Raw genomic sequence first — 19,804 nt, 5'->3', positions numbered from 1 at the left:
TGTACTATAAGGAATATTTCAAGGTTGAGGTGAACTATAAGGGATATTTCACGGACGAGGTGAACTATAAGGGATATTTCACGGACGAGTTGAACTATAAGGGATATTTCACGGACGAGGTGTACTATAAGGGATATTTCACGGACGAGGTGAACTATAAGGGATATTTCACGGACGAGGTGAACTATAAGGGGATATTTCACGGACGAGGTGTACTATAAGGGATATTTCAAGGACGAGGTGAACTATAAGGGATATTTCACGGACGAGGTGAACTATAAGGGATATTTCACGGACGAGGTGAACTATAAGGGATATTTCACGGACGAGTTGAACTATAAGGGATATTTCACGGACGAGGTGTACTATAAGGAATATTTCAAGGATGAGGTGAACTATAAGGGATATTTCAAGAACGAGGTGAACTATAAGGGGATATTTCACGGACGAGGTGAACTATAAGGGATATTTCACGGACGAGGTGTACTATAAGGGATATTTCACGGACGAGGTGAACTATAAGGGGATATTTCACGGACGAGGTGTACAATAAGGGATATTTCACGGACGAGGTGTACTATAAGGGATATTTCAAGGACGAGGTGAACTATAAGGGATATTTCAAGGACGAGGTGAACTATAAGGGATATTTCACGGACGAGGTGTACTATAAGGGATATTTCACGGACGAGGTGTACTATAAGGGATATTTCACGGACGAGGTGAACTATAAGGGATATTTCACGGACGAGGTGAACTATAAGGGATATTTCACGGACGAGGTGAACTATAAGGGATATTTCAAGGATGAGGTGAACTATAAGGGATATTTCACGGACGAGGTGAACTATAAGGGATATTTCACGGACGAGGTGAACTATAAGGGATATTTCAAGGACGAGGTGAACTATAAGGGATATTTCAAGGACGAGGTGAACTATAAGGGATATTTCACGGACGAGGTGTACTATAAGGGATATTTCACGGACGAGGTGAACTATAAGGGATATTTCACGGACGAGGTGTACTATAAGGGATATTTCAAGGACGAGGTGAACTATAAGGGATATGGGATATTTCACGGACGAGGTGTACAATAAGGGGATATTTCACGGACGAGGTGTACAATAAGGGGTTATTTCACGGACGAGGTGTACTATAAGGTGATATTTCATGGACGAGGTGTACCCAAAGGAATATTTCAAGGACGAGGTGAACTATAAGGGATATTTCAAGGACGAGGTGAACTATAAGGGATATTTCAAGGACGAGGTGAACTATAAGGGATATTTCAAGGACGAGCTGAACTATAAGGGATATTTCACGGACGAGGTGTACTATAAGGGGATATTTCACGGACGAGGTGTACCATAAAGGATATTTCACGGACGAGGTGAACTATAAGGGGATATTTCACGGACGAGGTGTACCCAAAGGGATATTTCACGGACGAGGTGTACCCAAAGGGATATTTCACGGACGAGGTGTACTATAAGGGATATTTCAAGGACGAGGTGAACTATAAGGGATATTTCACGGACGAGGTGAACTATAAGGGGATATTTCACGGACGAGGTGTACTATAAGGGATATTTCACGGACGAGGTGTACCATAAAGGATATTTCACGGACGAGGTGAACTATAAGGGGATATTTCACGGACGAGGTGAACTATAAGGGGATATTTCACGGACGAGGTGAACTATAAGGGATATTTCACGGACGAGGTGAACTATAAGGGATATTTCACGGACGAGGTGTACTATAAGGTGATATTTCACGGACGAGGTGTACAATAAGGGGATATTTCACGGATGAGGTGTAATATAAGGGATATTTCAAGGACGAGGTGAACTATAAGGGATATTTCAAGGACGAGGTGAACTATAAGGGATATTTCAAGGACGAGGTGAACTATAAGGGATATTTCAAGGACGAGGTGAACTATAAGGGATATTTCAAGGACGAGGTGAACTATAAGGGATATTTCAAGGACGAGGTGAACTATAAGGGATATTTCACGGACGAGGTGAACTATAAGGGATATTTCACGGACGAGGTGAACTATAAGGGATATTTCACGGACGAGGTGAACTATAAGGGATAATTCACGGACGAGGTGAACTATAAGGGATATTTCACGGACGACGTTTGCCATTGGTTTGCGAGTTGAATCCTCCGGATCATTTCATCCGCTTTCGCGAAGAGGTCAGCTGTTTCTTGACAGTCTCTGACGATATGTTCGTAATTTAAGGTCCAGAGGACGCGTCTCTCTCCCGTAAAATACTCTGCCGATTGAACCAAATCGCATCGTCGACTCCACATGGTGAGTATGAGAATTCGTGAAAACCTGACGGAACGTTCGTGATTACATGAGTGGTTTATATAGATCCTGACGGCACTGAAAACGCCATTTAAACTCAAATGAAGAAGAAGAAGAAGAAAATAACGTCACGTAAACTGGGCAAAACGAAGACGGTGTGAACGTGGTTCGCAGGTTCCACGTGTTTACACCGGGTGTTCATCGCCGGCAAGAGGGGAATGAGACGGGAGCGTCGTCGTCGTCGCCGCCACCTCACGCGGGTCCTTGGTTCTTCCCGCCGTTTCAAGATGGCTGACACCAGACGGAAGTGCTAAATGACCGTCCGCAACCTCGCCTCCATCTGTACAATGGTACGCCTTCCGCGTTTCACACGCGCGTCCTTTCCAGCAGCCCCAATCCTGTGGCCGACATTGACGGCCGCATCCCCATCAAGGCGGACAGCTTACACTGTGACATCCGCTCCGACTTCGCGGTGGCGCGACTAGGCCGCGGTGGGACCACGGGCTCGACTAGCGGCTGTGCGGGCTTCGGAAGCGCTTTTGGCTGCGAGCGCCCCTGGCCTCAGCCTAACCCTATTTTCTCTCGTCCCCCTGTCCTTCCCCCAACTCGTGGGTGAACTTTGCCATCCGGGCGATCGGATCGCCTGGCGGAGAGACCATGAGCATCGTGCCCGCCTGTTTTTCTGTGCATAAGGTAGAGAGAGCAGTGTGTGTTACACTCGAGCTTGCGGTACCGATGGGTCAAGTAGTCAGCTGACTCAATAAATAAATAATTAAACAAATAAACAAATAAACAAACAAACAAACAAACAAACACGGCGTCCGGCGTGGTTTGCTGCTGTGTTCTAACAACGAGCAGGCCGTCCTACATTCGAGCTTGTAGTGTAGTAGATAGTAGAAAAATCGTGCAAATTGTGATACAAGCAGCACATTTGGCATTTCTGTTCTGCAGGGCTTTCTGATCAAATCTGCCCGATTAGCCATTTGAAAATCCAAATTTTGAAAAATTTGAAGAAAAAATAACTTCAAAATAATTTGGAGTCACAGCTGGCTGAAATTCTTGAAGTGCAAGTGAACATCGCAGACAGAGAACCAAGGGGAGATGCAGTCATCATTGATGGCTCAACACTTATCAATGCCCAACCTCCACGTATGTCAAAGATATTTGATGACTATGCTAAAGAAGACATCATCCCAAAGGTGGAATCCAATGGTGCCAGGTACGAGAGGGTGGACGTAGTGTTTGTTGTGTACAAGAAGTCAAGTCTGAAGTCCGAGGCAAGGTCGAAAAGGGGGCAAGGAATCAGAAGAAGAGTGACAGGAACCAGTAAGACCCCAATTAACTGGAGAAGCTTTCTTCGAGATGACAGCAACAAGACTGAGCTGTTTCACTTCCTTGCGGAAAAGATGTGTGAAGCACAGACGACAAGCACAGTCATTGTCACAAAAGGAGAAGATGCCATGAGCAACACAAGGAAGTCACTGGATGTGACGTCGTGTCTGCCTTCCGCGGTAAAGGGAAGAAAACTGCATGGCAGACTTGGAACGTCTTTGATGATGTTTCTGAAACATTCACCAATCTCAGCCAACATCCAACATTGATTCGTGATCTTGACTTTTTTGAAGTTTTTCTTTTTTCTACAAATTTTTCAAAATTTGGATTTTCAAATGGCCAATCAGGCAGATTTGATTAGAATCCCCTGGAGAACAAATGTGCCCAATTTGATGCTTGTATCATCATTTGCACGATTCCTCTCAAAAATTGCTGTTATCTGCCCCACTATTGGTTTGCACCTGGCATAGCCAACCATCGCGTCGTCTCCCAGGTGCGAGTTCGGTCGAAACCTCCGCGTCTCCAAGGTGCACGTTGTCCTCGAGTTCATCGGTGCAGCGGTTTAAGTGTTATTGGCTTGTTTGGACATTGGTGTGTGTGTGTGTGTGTGTGTGTGTGTGTGTGTGTGTGTGTGTGTGTGTGTGTGTGTGTGTGTGTGTGTGTGTGTGTGTGTGTGTGTGTGTGTGTGTGTGTGTGTGTGTGTGTGTGTGTGTGTGTGTGTGTGAGATAAAAAAACAAAATGTGCATTCATTAAGGAGTTCTGCATGTTAGGGTTTCTGCAAGACAGTCAACTAAAATTATATTGTATCTGTAGGTTAAGAAGATTGATGGATCATTGTGCATTGAACTGTCAATCTAGCCAGAAATGTGGCGGCACAACAGCACCATGCGTGCATGTGTCCGTGCGTGCGCAGGTGGTTGAACTTTTATTTTCAGGGTTCTATAGTTGTATTTTTGTGCAAATGTTTCTCTGCCATCGGTATTGTCGACCTGTAGCTGTGAGGTTGTTTTTAGGACACTTAGGACACACACACACACACACACACACACACACACACACACACACACACACACACACACACACACACACACACACACACACACACACACACATACACACACACACTTCGAGTCCTGGGAGAGCAACGTTTCACCTTCTGAAACCCGCATATGGAGACAACAACCAACAATGCACACACAATGTTTTAGTTTGCGAAAGAGGTGCACAGAAATGAAATGGGGAGGGGGGACGCAAGCATAAGAGGTTGGGGAGGGGGGATGCAAGCATAAGAGGTTGGGGAGGGGGGGACGCAAGCATAAGAGGTTGGGGAGTGGGGTATGCAAGCATAAGAAGTTGGGGAGGGGGTATGCAAGCATAAGAGGTTGGGGAGGGGGGTACGCAAGCATAAGAGGTTGGGGAGGGGGTACGCAAGCATAAGAGGTTGGGGAGGGGGGTACGCAAGCATAAGAGGTTGGGGAGGGGGGTACGCAAGCATAAGAGGTTGGGGAGGGGGTGACGCAAGCATAAGAGGTTGGGGAGTGGGGGTATGCAAGCATAAGAAGTTGGGGAGGGGGTATGCAAGCATAAGAGGTTGGGGAGGGGGTATGCAAGCATAAGAGGTTGGGGAGGGGGGGTACGCAAGCATAAGAGGTTGGGGAGGGGGGGTACGCAAGCATAAGAGGTTGGGGAGGTCGGGCAGTGGTTGAAGGCTCGTTGGTGTCGGCGTGTGTATAAAGAAAGCTCATGGGTCGGTACTGTTTGTGAGAAACCTTGATGGAGAACAGGACTCCGAGAGGATGTTCGATCATTAAGAGAACAGAGTAAATGAAAGTATGGAGCCGCACGTGGAATCTTGACTTTGCTAAGGTTACGAGATTTGGATTTCTGGAATAATCTGTGTGACGAACTGCTGCAGGTGATGTGTGAAGATAATTAAGGGTATAAAGAGCCTGGTGGATAATTGGCTCGTTTGCTATTCCCATTAGAGCACATAGCTCATGATTATCGGATTTCAGGTTCAAATTCCTTATGATTTGTTGTGTTCTAGTATATTGTCATAGTCTGGTGTTGGCTTTGTGGTTAGGATGGTGGGCTTGGGATTTTAGGGTTACGAGTTCAAGCCCCGTCAGCCCCTGAATTAACGCCATACGGGGTTGACTCGGCCTGTCATCCTTCTGAGGTCAGCGAAATGAGTACCAGTGAACTGGTAATAGCGGCATTGCATCAGTGGTGCCCATACACTTGGAAACGGTGGTGATGCACCGTTGATCATAGCCAGTTGAAAGCATGAAATCATGTCACCACAATAAGTGGAAGTATTAAAAAAAACCCAAAGAGTATATTGTCCTGGTTATTCACATTAAAATGCTCGTGCCCTCGACTATGTGTAAGGTTCTCAATGAGTCTTGGGTCACTGCAGAAAAAGAATAAAGGAAGGCAGTAAAGGAATGCTCTCGGCCTTCAAACCTTCTTGCATGGAGAAGAAGCACACTTTGAGACTCGGCCTTCCACTTGGATGCCAACGGCTCGGCCTCGGATTCCACCACCGTTTAGAGAGGCAACGTAGGAAGAATGAGCTGTAGCAATATTGCATCAGCACTTTCAATGAAGGTTTTGTACTATCTTGTGAACTTCGGATTGTGGTGACGGGTGGTATAGATTAGCTTAAAGGTATGTTAAGCCCAAGACCTGTTGTGGCTGTTCATGAGGCCAAGGGGCTCCAGAGACTGTACATCACTCTCCAGCATTTAGCAAAACAGGAATACCTCTGCAGTATTCTCAATATAATACGCAAATATTGGGGCGGGGGGGGGGACGGGGAGGAGAGTTGGTAATCCCCTTACACCTAATTCATGTGTATTAGTAACGGAGCCACACCAGGCATTCAGAGCAAATGCTCTCGTCCGAGTGGATCCTCGTGGCTTTTAACCTCAAAGTTCATTCCTTCAGGAGGAGTCGAAGAATGTGATTTTGGTGATTTGTACATCTCTAATCCACCAGTTCATTGTCATAAAATGTTCTGTCATTTTACTGCGAATATGCTTTGATGGCAAGCATGGTATTTAGCAGCTTTGATAGGTTGGCTGGGAACAAGGGGGTGGTGGGGTTGGGGATGGGAGTGTGGCCACAAAGAGTTGGGGGAGGAAGAGTTGTTTAAATATGAAAAAGAAGTGTAACTTACCACCTCCCCCACTCCCTTCCCCTCCCCGAACTTCAATTTACAGCCATACTGTATTGTTGACAAAATTATGAATTGACTGAATTTGCAGTCATCAAACTGTTTTGTTGCACAAATTTAATTACCAAGACGGTCAACTAAAATCACTTCAATGTTCATTCAAAAAGACCATGTGCAAACCAAATTATGAACTTGGTTGCTGATGCAACCTCTCTCCCACTTTTTGTGGTTCATTGTGGTTCAAAATCTCTAAAAAGGGCCATTAACAGGATTGCCTTGTTAGGAATTCACACCATAGATTGAGATAAGTTGCCTTGCTGATTAAATGTCAATGATGTCGTGAAAACCGACCTAAGTGCAGATTAATCATTTTGAAACTTGAGATGTCAAAAGGTGGTCAACATTCGTGTCCTGGGGGAGCTCCTCCCGCAGGCTTTGCATTTCTGGAGATATGTGCTCATGCAGCACATGACCTGTTATTACATCTTCATTATTTCCTCCACCCACCGAAGGGAGGATGGCAGTTACGAGTTCACCTGTGTACTGTCTGTTTCTTTGTGTGCAGGATATTTCAAAAGTTATGGACGGATTCGGACGAAACTTGGTGGACATGTTGGGTGTGTGACAAGAGTGAATTTATTCGATTTTGGTGATGATCCGAATCAGGATCCGATATTATTATTATTATTATTATTATTATTATTATTATTATTATTATTTTTTTTTTTTTGTGATTCTTCACCCTTGAGTGAATAGGGCTGAAACCGATTTTTCGCACACGATCTCAAAAAGTTATGGACTGAATCGGATGAACCTTGGTGGACAGGTTGGGTGTGTGATGAGGACAAATTTATTCAATGATTTGATTTTAGTGAAGATACGAATCTGGATCGGATAAATTTTTTTGAATTTTTTTTTTTTAAGTGATTCTTCACCATTGAGAGATGGGGCCAAAAACAATACATACCATGATGTATGAAAAAGTTGTGGATGGATTATGATAAAACTTGGTGGATGAGTTGATCAGGTGACAAGAACAAGTCGATTTCATTTTGGTTGAGGTGCGGATCCAGTTGTGGCCTATCGGTGGGATAAACCAGAGTTGGTGTCAAAGCCACCCAATGCTCGCCTGTTTATACATTTATCGTTTTTAAAAGACTAATCTAATAATATTTTTTATAAAGCATTGCAGTGAAGTCTGATCCAAATAATTTATAGCAATATATGTATTTGTATATTGTAATCAGTAAAAAATAGTAAGATAAAAACATTAGAAAGGAAAAAACTTTAACGTTGATGTGCAACAAAAAAGTTGAGTTTGAAACATTTGAAATTATTTTTTAATTTCAACTTCACTACATCAATAATATACCCCAAAGGAACCTCCATGCCAAATATCAGCATCCTAGTACACATATTAAATGAATGGCAAGCTTCTAAATAACTTGCACCAAAAACTTTAACGTTGATGTGCTACAAAAAAGTTAAGTTCAAAACAGGTCAAAAATTTTAAACATTTGAAATTATTTTTTAATTTCAACTTCACTACACCAATAGTATACCCCAAAGGAACCTCCATGCCAAATATCAGCATCCTAGTACACATATTAAATGAATGGCAAGCTTCTAAATAACTTGCACCAAAAACTTTAACATTTTCACGCTGACGCTGACGCTCACGCCGGGGGTATCGCTATAGCTCTCTGTTCTTCGAACAGGCGAGCTAAAAACGTGAACTGTTCGGTCTAGCGGAGATGTGCATTCTACTGAGTGCCCTTCTTGTTATCTGTGTAACCCGAATAACTTCCTCTCATGGACAGTGTTTGTCCAGATGATGATGCTGCAGTTCAACATTGTGATGTCTCCCATCCACCTGCTATCCTCTGCCTTGTTCTCAGTACAGTTTTGCTTTTTGGTAACTCCAAAGCCAACCTTCTATAATTCGTTGCTTTGCTTTTTTTGGATTGACCTCTATTTTACGTATTTATTTATTTCGCTTTTGAAAAACAAACGATGCATTTGATCCTTACCTTTAATGCACCGTTTTCATGTCAGGTGGATAATTCCTTTGATATTGAACTTGGTAACAAATGAAAATTTTTTCCCACGGTTTGTGTAATTTTTATTTTTTTTAATATATATTTTGTTTTGTCTTTTTCAAGGGCGCCAATGCCTCTGCTTTGGAGAAAGAGATTGGTCCTGAGCAATTCCCTATCAATGAACATTATTTTGGGTTGGTTAACGTAAGTACCTTGCTTTCTGCTGCCTCGTCTCATGAAAAAGAAAAAAAAATACGAAGCCATATGGATGTAGTAATTGCAGGCTAATTATCCATAGTTGTGTTGCATCTGCAGGTGAATTTTTTTTAAGGCTGTCTGTAATCAGATCATTATCAGAATCGTTCTTTGTGAGGGTTTTTTTTTAAATTTTATCTTTTTTGTTCATGGTGTGTTCAGTTGATATTTGCATGCTTCAAAATTATTTTCATGCATATTATGAGGATGCTCTACAAAGGGAGCTGAAAGGAATTTTATCAACTAAATAGTCTAAGAATATGTTTGCCATTAGAAGAAGCAAGGTGAGGCTGATGTTTTTTTGTTTTTTTTTCTATACCAACTCAAGGCTCATGGAAAACCTGAAAACAGAAAATAACTGAACAGAAAGAACATAGTGAAAACACCAAGAGATGGGTAGAGGGAACCATGGGTAAGGGGAGGGGGAGGAGAAGGAGTACACAGGGAGTGAAGAAACTGGATACAAATTAAAATGGCAAGAAGGGGGTGGAAAGAACAGGAAGGGAAAACTGGAAATGAAATGGCAGTTGGGCGGGGGGGGGGGGTGGGTAGGTGGGAGAAGAGAGACGGAGACAGACACACACATGAAAACAAAACCACTTGACAACCTGAAAAGTAAGGGGTGAGCTTGGGGAGGGTTAATGAGGGCAGAAAAGGTTGAGTGTGGATGGAAGATGGCCTGAGGAGAAGGTGAGCAGCCATATTTAAGCCCTGGAGGAAAGAATGACATTGAACAGATTGAGGAAGTTGGATCCACAGGCAGGAGAAAAGAGGAACTGACCAGTGAACATGGATATCTGGAGTTGTACCGGAAGTGGTTTACTCGCAGACCTTGTGTGTCCTGCAGAAACCCTGGGAGAGGGGATGGCTGTGGGGGAGGGGTTCTGTTCTGTTGTTGCGTACGGCAGCTTGGATGCCAGGTAGATAGATATCATTTCCTGGAAACGTGGCTGTGCCACTGATGCTGTGCCCCTCTCCCAGTACACTGGTACTCATTTCGCCAACCTCGGAAGGATGACAGGCTGAGTCAACCCCACCTGGTGTTAATTCAGCAGCCAACGGGGCTCAAACTCAGGACTCTAGGATCCTAAGCCAGACAACCTAGCTGCTAAACCAACACCAGGCTTGGGGGAGGGGTGACAGAACAAGGAAAGGGCAGGGTTAACATTTCTTGGTATACCTGAGTATTTTTCTCTGATGAAAAGCTCGTGCTCGATGTCGGCTGCAGGCATCGCCTTGCCTCCCAATGTGATAAACATACTCTTATCAACATTGGGTTGATAAAATTCATTGCACCCTGATGCACATCGATGCAAGTAAACTCAACTCTCCCAGAGCTCAACTTTATCACCAAAGCTAAATAAATGTTTGGCCGCTTGTTAAAAAAAAAACTTACTTCTCGAGTAATTATGTGAGGGTGTAATTTGTACATTTTAAAGGTCTTCATTGTTGCTCAATCTTTTATTTGTGCCATTCTTGATTTCTGTCTCGCATTGAATAACTTTTGTTTGTATTTACACCTGGTGCTGGCTTAGCAGTTAGAGTGGTGGCTTGGGATCCTAGGGTCCTGAGTTTGAGCCCTGTCTGCCGCTGAATTAACACCAGGGGGTTGACTCAGCCTGTCATCCTTCCGAGGTCAGTGAAATGAGTACCAGTGTAGCAGTCACAAGGCTGCACACAAAGGGAAGGGGTATTGACCGATTTATTAAATCTGGTATTGATGTGGCGCAGGCACAATGGGCCCAATAGCCTCCTCCTGTGCAAAATTTCCTTATAATTTCCTTGTATTTCATATCTTTGTTACAATTTCTAAATTTTTGCTGCAACCTTTTTTGCCTTTCTGTTATCATGTTTTTTTTTTTTTTTTCTGATGTTGAACTCTGTTTTTCTTTTCTCTTTAGTTTGGAAACACTTGCTACTGCAACTCTGTACTGCAAGCGCTTTACTTCTGCAAGCCATTCCGAGAAAAGGTCCTAGATTATAAGACGCAGCCCAAAAAGAAAGAGAACTTGCTTACGTGCCTTGCTGACCTCTTTCACAGCATTGCAACTCAGAAGAAAAAGGTTGGCGTTATCCCACCCAAGAAGTTTATCTCCCGTCTTCGCAAGGAGAATGGTGAGTATATTTTACTTGCGTTATTGTGGGAGCATCACATTGCATTGCATGTGCAGTCTCTTGTCTATTCAGTCTTTATTTTGTGGCCCTACCATTTTTATGTGTCCGCCGATGAAGTCGCCGGAGGCATTATGTTTTCAGGTTGTCCGCCCGTGTGTCTGTGATAGGTTTTCGTTTCCACGATAACTTAGAATGCCTGAAGGGATCTAAGTCAAACTTGGTACAAATATGCATAATGGATACACCAACTGATTAGATTATAGAGTCAATAGGTCAGAGGTCATGTCAGGTAAAAATGTGATATTTACGAACAGTTGCAGGGATTAAAATCAAACTTGGTACAAGTATATATAATGATGTAATAATGTGGGAGGAGGCATATCTGTCAACGTCGGAGAGTGCCGTTTTAGTTGGAGCCAAATTCTGGTTTTTGTATTTCTGGTCATTGGCTCATGTAGATTTTCACAAACCCTACTTTAAAAAAAAATACAAAAAACCATTTTTACAGAAGTCAAGGCTCATGGAAGAGCTTGTTGACAGAAGGTGCCTGGTTCAAATATTAACCGATGGAGAGTACTTGTGAACAAAGAAAATGCACAAATATACATCTATATGGTGCAGGTTGATAAAATGGATGAGGGTGAGCAAGGATTTTACAAAAGATCATGGGTGCCATTGGAGGACAAAATGAGGTGACGAACTATTGTCTTGATGAAATGAAAATAAAACCATGACATAAACTCGAAGGACACTCGGTAGAGCGCATACCTCCTCCTGGATCCGGATTTAGATCTTCAACAAATCTTAGCTTATTCCACACACAAATCCTAAAATGGCCCAGACAATATTGTTGTTGATTTCCGCCACGCCGGCGTGCGGACGACCGCCTTTAGCCCAATTGCGGCCGCGCGCGCCCACCGGACGTGGCAATTTAGTCGCAGCTTCCGGATCAACGCCGAAACCCAGCTATGGTTGTTTTTAACACGCCATAAACCAGCCAACTCTTCTGTCCGTGCTCTACAGGGTCGATTGCCGAATTGTCGATGTACCTAATTATTTGCGCGGACAAAAATGCTGGGAGTTTATACCTCACCGGGACCTGCACGAAAACGAGCCGCTTAAGCAGCTCGTTCCATATGCGATTGCCGAGCGGTTTTATATCGCCAAGTCCCGTCGGACCAGATGTACGTTTTATCGGCTTATCAGCCAGCTAATATCCCGAACGCAATTATGGCAGAAAGTGACGCAACGAGCAGATTAACATTCACAAATGGGGACATTTATTTCAAATGCACATATGCAATGAATGGGGGAATGGGACAGGACACGAGCAAAAACCTACAGCCGATGTCTATTTGTTATGTACACAATCATGCACTTAACAGTTTGTTACTTATGGACAAGGCGCCACAGACTTTCATGCAAAACCCCAGAAAGAAAGAACCGGGCTCGTGAGCCTTTATAACTGCTCGGAGCTGGGATGACCGAAGGGGCTCCGAGAGACCGAGCGGGATACCTGGCCACCCTCTTGGTGACTCTCTGGGTCCTGGTTCGGCGACCCTCGGCATCCTTTGCCCGGACCTTTGCCCGAACTCTGAACTCTCCACTCCCACCGCCAACCGCAAGCCACGAACTCCAGACTCCAGACTTTCTCCAACGGCCCAGCCCAACTCCAACTTTCAACTTCCAACTCCAACTGGACTCCCCGGACTCCAACACTCCAACAACTGGACTCCAACACTCCAACAACTGGCTTCTTGGCGTTCCAGCACGGCTCTTTATCGGGTTCGGGGGGTGCTCGCTCTTTCACCTTCGACCCTTCACCCCCGGCTAGCTCTGCCCCTCTCACTTTCGATTGGCCAGCTCCTTCAGAGGGTAAGGCCTTTTTGATCCATTTTGCAAGTCATGCTTGTACGCGGACGTGGTTGAAATCACCGGCTTCACGCGGACGTGGTTTGTCGTTGTTGTTATTGTCGTCGTTGTTAAAATAAAAGATAGAGACAGAATAACGGCTAACTGAAGATGCACAGCCCGGCACACAAATAATTCCCCTTATACATTGGTGGTGAAATCTAACCTGGAACACACACTTATCGACATAACTGATCTTCGGGGAACCTGAATGGTGATCTGTGAATTTCCACAACCATAACAATATTATTAGCACCTTTTGCAAGTTGTTAGAAATAATTAGATTGCAAGCAGATGATTATCATTTACTTTGTTGCAAGTGCCTGCAATGTAAAAATCACTCATTCAACAAGTTTGAATAGAGAAAGGGAGTCATTATGCTGTTTGCGTCACTGTGTGTGAGCATGGAGAAAATAAAGAAAAACCAGAGAATTGTCTGAGGAGGTCAGACACAAGATTGTAGCCAAGCATGGACAATCTCAAGGCTACAAGTCCAACTCCAGAGACCTTGATGTTCCTGTGTCCACCGTACGCAATGTTATCAGGAAGTTTAAAGGTCCCCTGACACGCAAAAGTACTGAAATTTCATTTATATATGTCCTATAGGAGTTTTTCATCGTGATTTCAGATGTGACAATGTTTTTTCACAATACTCATTCTGTAAAATGTAAAATAAAAAAAAAACAAACCTTCGGGAACGCCTCTAAAAATTCTCCTGAAAGGGGCGTAACCCACATGACGTCAACTACAGAATTACAAAGGCTGCATGTAAATACTCGGGTTGGTGGTCTACATGATTCTATTGGCTTTCTGTGTGTTTCCACATTTGATTGGTCGACTCGATCGCATCATTCATTTCTGCTTTTAAAAAATCGAACATTTGGTTTTGAATAATGGATGCCATGGACTTTCATTTGTCTGGTAACGACAGTGAGTGTAAAGGTGCTGTCACACCTTGACGATTTAGCCAGCAATGGCAACGTATAAAAATGTATGTAAAACGTTGGCGTATGCTGAAATTTTGATGTTTTTTAAAAAAAGTTTTTGGCGTATTCATAACGAGTTGTTTGCATGCATAACATATTAGTAACGTACACAGAACGTTTCGTTGTCTTATAGATAACTTATACCAACGAATGATTAGCGTGTTGTCTGCGTTCACAACCTATGCCCAACGATAGTCTAACTTAGGCATAGCACGCTGCACGTATCGCCGACGTTCACGTGGCGTAGCCTATTTAAAAGCTGCCGCTCTCCGATTCAAATCATAACCGCCTGAGAATTGGAAGTGTCAACATCGCAGTCACACCTTGACGATTTCGCCAGCGTATGCCGACCTCTGAAAAATGTGTCTAAAACGCTGGCACAAGTTGAATACGTTATGGGTAAGTTTGGTTTACGTGAAGAGCATGCTGAAAAACGATGAAGTACGCTGTCATACGTCGTAGTACGTCTAGTACGTCATGAAATTTCAAGCATGCTGAAAATTTGAGGACAACCGCAAAGTACAACGATGAAAGCCAGCGTACTACGACGTATGGCAGTATTTTTCAGCGTGCTCTTAACGTTATCAAAACTTACCCATAACGTATTCGACGTGTGCCAGCATTTTAGACAAATTTTTCATAAGTCGGCATACGCTGGCTAAATCGTCAAGGTGTGACAGCGCCTTGAGAGAAATGAAGGATTTTGGTCTGAATCGCATGGAGAATTGTCAGATAACGTAGTTGCGGGAGGTTAAGTTCAGGCAGCAGGAAATGAAATACGGCCTTAGCAGTTCGAGCCCGAAGCAGGACAAGCAGAGGAAAATGGCAATGAAATTCCCAGCGTTCATGATGATCAGGAGAACATTGAAGGAAGACTTGGCAATAACAACTGGTGAGACTAAATCCTATTCGTAATTCAATAATGTAAATTTGACTTGCATACTGCTCGATATCAGAAATATTTTAGTGAGGTGACGTGACCAGCGCAGCATAGTGGACATGTTTCTCCGCGGCGAATTAATCACAAGTAAGGCCGGCGCATGTCATCGGCCATATCTCTCCACGCATAAAACGAAGCAATCTCGCTGTTCGGATACGATGAAAACTTGTATGCAGAACACACCTTGCGACACAATTGTCTAGAGTAGTCTGATAAATCTGACATTCTGTTGCATTTTTATTTATTTTATTCCTGCTGTCGTCATGTAGCGCCAGTAGAAAACAATAAGCTTGGTGTTGGCTTAGTGGTGAGGGTGGCGGCTTGGGATCCAAGGGTCCTGATTTCAAGCTTCGTTGGCCACTGAATTAAAATACACCAGGAGGTTGACTCAGCCTGTCATCCTTCCGAGGTCGGCAAAATGAGCACCAATGTACTGGTAAGGGGGACACTGCATCAGCGGCATAGCCGCGTCCCAACCAATGATGCAACCAGGAGCCACAGGCTGCGAGACAGAGACAGAGACAGAGACAGAGACAGAGACAGAGACAGAGACAGAGACAGAGACAGAGACAGGAAAAAGAAAGCTACAGCACGTCAGATTTATCGGCCTAGTCGGACGGACGACGGATTTATCGGCCTAGTCGGACCGACGACAGATTTGTCGGATGGACGACGGATTTATCGGACTAGTCTAGACCAGTGTTTCTCAACCGGGGTTCCCCGGAACCCTAGGGTTCTGCAAGAGGTCACTAGGGGTTCCGCGAGAAACTAATAAATAGGCTAATGTATTTTTGAGTAGTTTTTGTTTGATTTAATATTCATAATTTTACTATACACGTATGGCATATTGTTGGCAACTCCTTGGTTATTATAATAGAGGCTTCAACCTCTTATATTATTTACAATTATAACAACCATAGGGAATGTATTTAACGATGCCTATATGGCGCCAGTGTGAAACCACCCTCACTGGTTAGTGGACGTCCTGTACACGGCGGATTCGTGTATCATTGAGTGACTGACTCAAGTACGGGACGCATGCACGGTGTCCATGTATCTTCTCTGTGCTCCCTAGCACGAAGTCTCTTTCTCAAGGTTAGTTCTTCTGTTTACCTTTTATTGCTTCAGCTTAATTACAGCGCGTGCGCTGTATACAATTGCACTGAGTTTGAAATGTCCCGGCGTCGTCTACCACGTCTCCGGTGGGTCTGGTGTCCCCCCGTCCCCCCGTGCACCCCCCCACGTGCCTCAAGACAGCCAATGACGGCCATCCGGTAGATGCAGTGCGTAACCTCGACGGAAATGGCGACAATTGACGGAAATACGCGAGTATTTCAATGGAAATTTGTGAAACTAATGTGTTATATATGTGAAAACCATTTAATTTATTGCTTGATGGAAAAAAAAATGAAGAAACGCTCCCCTCATGTACGAACGAACGAACGAAAGACATCATTTCCGTCCACCATGGCATTTCGCGTCGAACGCAGACAGCTAAGTTCTTCTTATGCCATCATTCTCTTTAATATTAGCCATAAACAAGTGTTTCGTCATGCATTAGTAGTTGAAATTTACTTAGAACAAGAACGAAAAAATAATCTCCTCAGATTCAACAACAACGAAAAAAAAAAACCGAAAACATCACGTGCAGGACAAGACCAATCGAGCTGAAGGAAACGATACTGAAACTGCACTGCTCCTGATTGGTCAAAGGACACCACGTGTGTTGTGTAGGCGGTGTTATGCACGAGAATTCCAGGCTAAGTTCTTATGCCATCATTCTCTTTCATATTAGCCATAAACAAGTGTTTCGTCATGCATTAGTAGTTGAAATTTACTTACAATCATTCTTTTGCAGCCTCCTGTCACACTATCGAACGATTTCATTCCTTCTGTTATATATATATATATATATATATATATATATATATATATATATATATATATATATATATATATATATATATATATATATATATATATATATATATATATATATATATATATATATATATATATATATATATATATATATAGGTGCTTATCACAATAATAACAAGATTTTTACATTTCAAATATTAAGTACGCTTTTCAATTGTTTTTCAACTGAAAAAGCATAAATTGCATATTTTAACATTAGTGTACTCATTTGATTCACCACACGCGCTGTATTGAAGGATTTCACTTGTTTGTTTAAGTTTTGTTGATCAAGTTACATGAGGTGTGTTTTTTAATTGTCAAACAGACTCAGGGTTGACAAACACTTTCAAACAAAAAAAAAAAAAATTTTTTTTTTTGGTGAATTAAAACCTCGGTGTGAGGTCTCATAAATGAGCAGTATGTTTTTTTTTTTTTTCTTCATTGCCAATAAATTTGACAAAAAGGGGGTCATTATTTCCTTAAACCAGGTATCCGAAAATTTTTTATTATATTTACCACGTGAACTACGATAAAAATATAAAAGAGCTAGATATTAATAATGGTATATAATAATTTTTATGCAGGGGTTCCCTGAGATATGAAAACTATTTCAAGGGTTCCACAAGGGTAAAAAGATTTAGAAACAATGGTCGAGACTTTAGAGATCTCGAGTCAATCCACTCTGTGCGAGTTTCTGTATGTAACGTCAACGCTGCGATTCGCTGAAGTCAACTTTTTTTAGGGGCGGGGAATAGCAAGTTGTGAAAGGCACCAGAAATGATCGAAATGTTGCTCTAATTATCCCGTTTTTGATAAAAAAAAAACATAGGTGATTTCTTCATTAGAAAGGTCAAGTTAATATATAAATAGCCAGAAAGATTTGCGTGTCAGGGGACCTTTAAGGCCCATGGCACTGTAGCCAACGTCCCTGGACGTGACCACAAGATATATATTTTATATTATATATTATTATATTATTATATATATTTTATAGATATATATATGTATTTTATTTTATATATTGTGTATATCTTCTTCTTCTTTTGGCTGCTCCCGTTAGGGGTCGCCACAGCGGATCATCCGTCTCCATTTCGCTCTATCCTCCACATCTTCCATTGACACTCCAACCACCCGCATGTCTGCCCTCACTGCATCCATGAACCTTTTCTTTGGCCTTCCTCTTCTCCTCCTATCTGGCGGCTCCATCCTCAGAATCCTTCTCCTGATATACTCCGCTTCCCTCCTGTGCACATGTCCAAACCATCTCAATCTCGCCTCTCTCACTTTGTCTCCAAACCGTCCTACCTGTGCTGTCCCTCTAATATACTCATTCCTTATCCTGTCCATCCTCGTCACTCCCAACGAGAATCGCATCATCTTTAACTCTGCCACCTCCAGCTCCGCTTCCTGTCTTTTTGTCAGCGCCACCACCTCCAAACCATACAACATAGCTGGTCTCACTACCGTCTTATATACTTTCCCCTTCACTCTTGCAGCTACCTTTCTGTCACAAATCACTCCTGCAACTCTTCTCCACCCACTCCATCCTGCTTGCACTCTCTTTTTCACATCTCTACCACACTCTCCATTACTTTGGACAGTTGATCCCAAGTATTTAAACCCATCCACCTTCCCCACCTCAACTCCTTGCAACCGCACCATACCACCACCCTCCCTCTCATTTACGCACATGTACTCCGTCTTACTCCTACTGACTATCATTCCCCTTCTCTCCAGTGCGTACCTTAACCTCTCGAGGCTCACCTCAGCCTGCTCCCTACTCTCCCTACAGATCATGATGTCATCCGCGAACATCATAGTCCATGGGGACTCCAGTCTGATCTCGTCCGTCAACCTGTCCATCACCATTGCAAACAGGAAAGGGCTCAGAGTCGAACCTTGGTGCAATCCCACTTTTACCTTAAACCAGTCCATCACGCCGACCGCACACCTCACCGCTGTCACACTGTCCTCATACATATCCTGCACCATCCTCACATACTTCTCTACAAGTCCCGACTTCCTCATACAATACCACAACTCCTCTCTTGGCACACTATCGTAAGCTTTCTCTAAATCCACAAACACACAATGTAACTCCTTCTGGCCTTCCCTATACTTCTCCATCAACATTCTCAAAGCAAACATCTCATCAGTGGTGCTCTTTCTTGGCATAAACCCATATTGCTGCTCACAAATCATCACCTCTCCTCTCAACCGAGCTTCCACTACTCTTTCCCACAACTTCATGGTGTGGCTTAACAACTTTATCCCTCTGTAATTACCACAGCTCTGCACATCACCCTTGTTCTTGAAAATCGGAACCAGTACACTTAATCTCCACTCCTCCGGCATCCTCTCACTTTCTAAGATTTTATTAAACAATCTGGTTAAAAACCCCACTGCCATCTCTCCTAAACACTTCCATGCCTCCACTGGTATGTCATCTAGGCCAACCGCCTTTCCACTCTTCATCTTCTTCATAGCAGTCCTCACTTCATCCTTACTGATCCATCCCACTTCCTGATTTACTATATATATATATATATATATATATATCTCTCTCTCTCTCTCTCTCTCTCTCTCTCTCTCTCTCTCTCTCTCTCTCTCTCTCTCTCTCTCTCTCTCTCTCTCTCTCTCTCTCTCTCTCTCTCTCTCTCTCTTTCTCTCTTTCTCTCTTTCTCTCTTTCTCTCTTTCTCTCTTTCTCTCTTTCTCTCTCTCATTTTCTCTCTCTCATTTTCTCTCTCTCATTTTCTCTCTCTCATTTTCTCTCTCTCATTTTCTCTCTCTCATTTTCTCTCTC

General features: G+C 43.2%; 1 protein-coding gene across 3 annotated transcripts in view; it reads left to right on the top strand.

The window, feature by feature from the left end:
* Positions 1-2,244: 2,244 nt before the first annotated feature.
* USP46 (ubiquitin specific peptidase 46) overlaps positions 2,245-19,804 on the top strand; it is an 82,730-nt gene continuing 65,170 nt past the window's right edge. Inside the window, exons 1-3 of one of the 3 annotated variants that reach the window (XM_085864296.1) lie at positions 2,245-2,326; positions 8,997-9,077; positions 11,030-11,243. In XM_085864296.1, the coding sequence (XP_085720422.1) occupies positions 2,324-2,326; positions 8,997-9,077; positions 11,030-11,243 (298 nt within the window). In that variant the 5' untranslated portion in view covers positions 2,245-2,323. The other 2 variants (XM_085864294.1, XM_085864295.1) reach the window with 2 other exon arrangements.

Source organism: Eptatretus burgeri, chromosome 18, assembly GCF_056783735.1.
Source record: "Eptatretus burgeri isolate ZD-2024b chromosome 18, Ebu_testis_v1, whole genome shotgun sequence".
Taxonomy (NCBI): Eukaryota; Metazoa; Chordata; class Myxini; order Myxiniformes; family Myxinidae; genus Eptatretus; species Eptatretus burgeri.
This window is presented reverse-complemented; position numbering and strand designations above follow the sequence as displayed.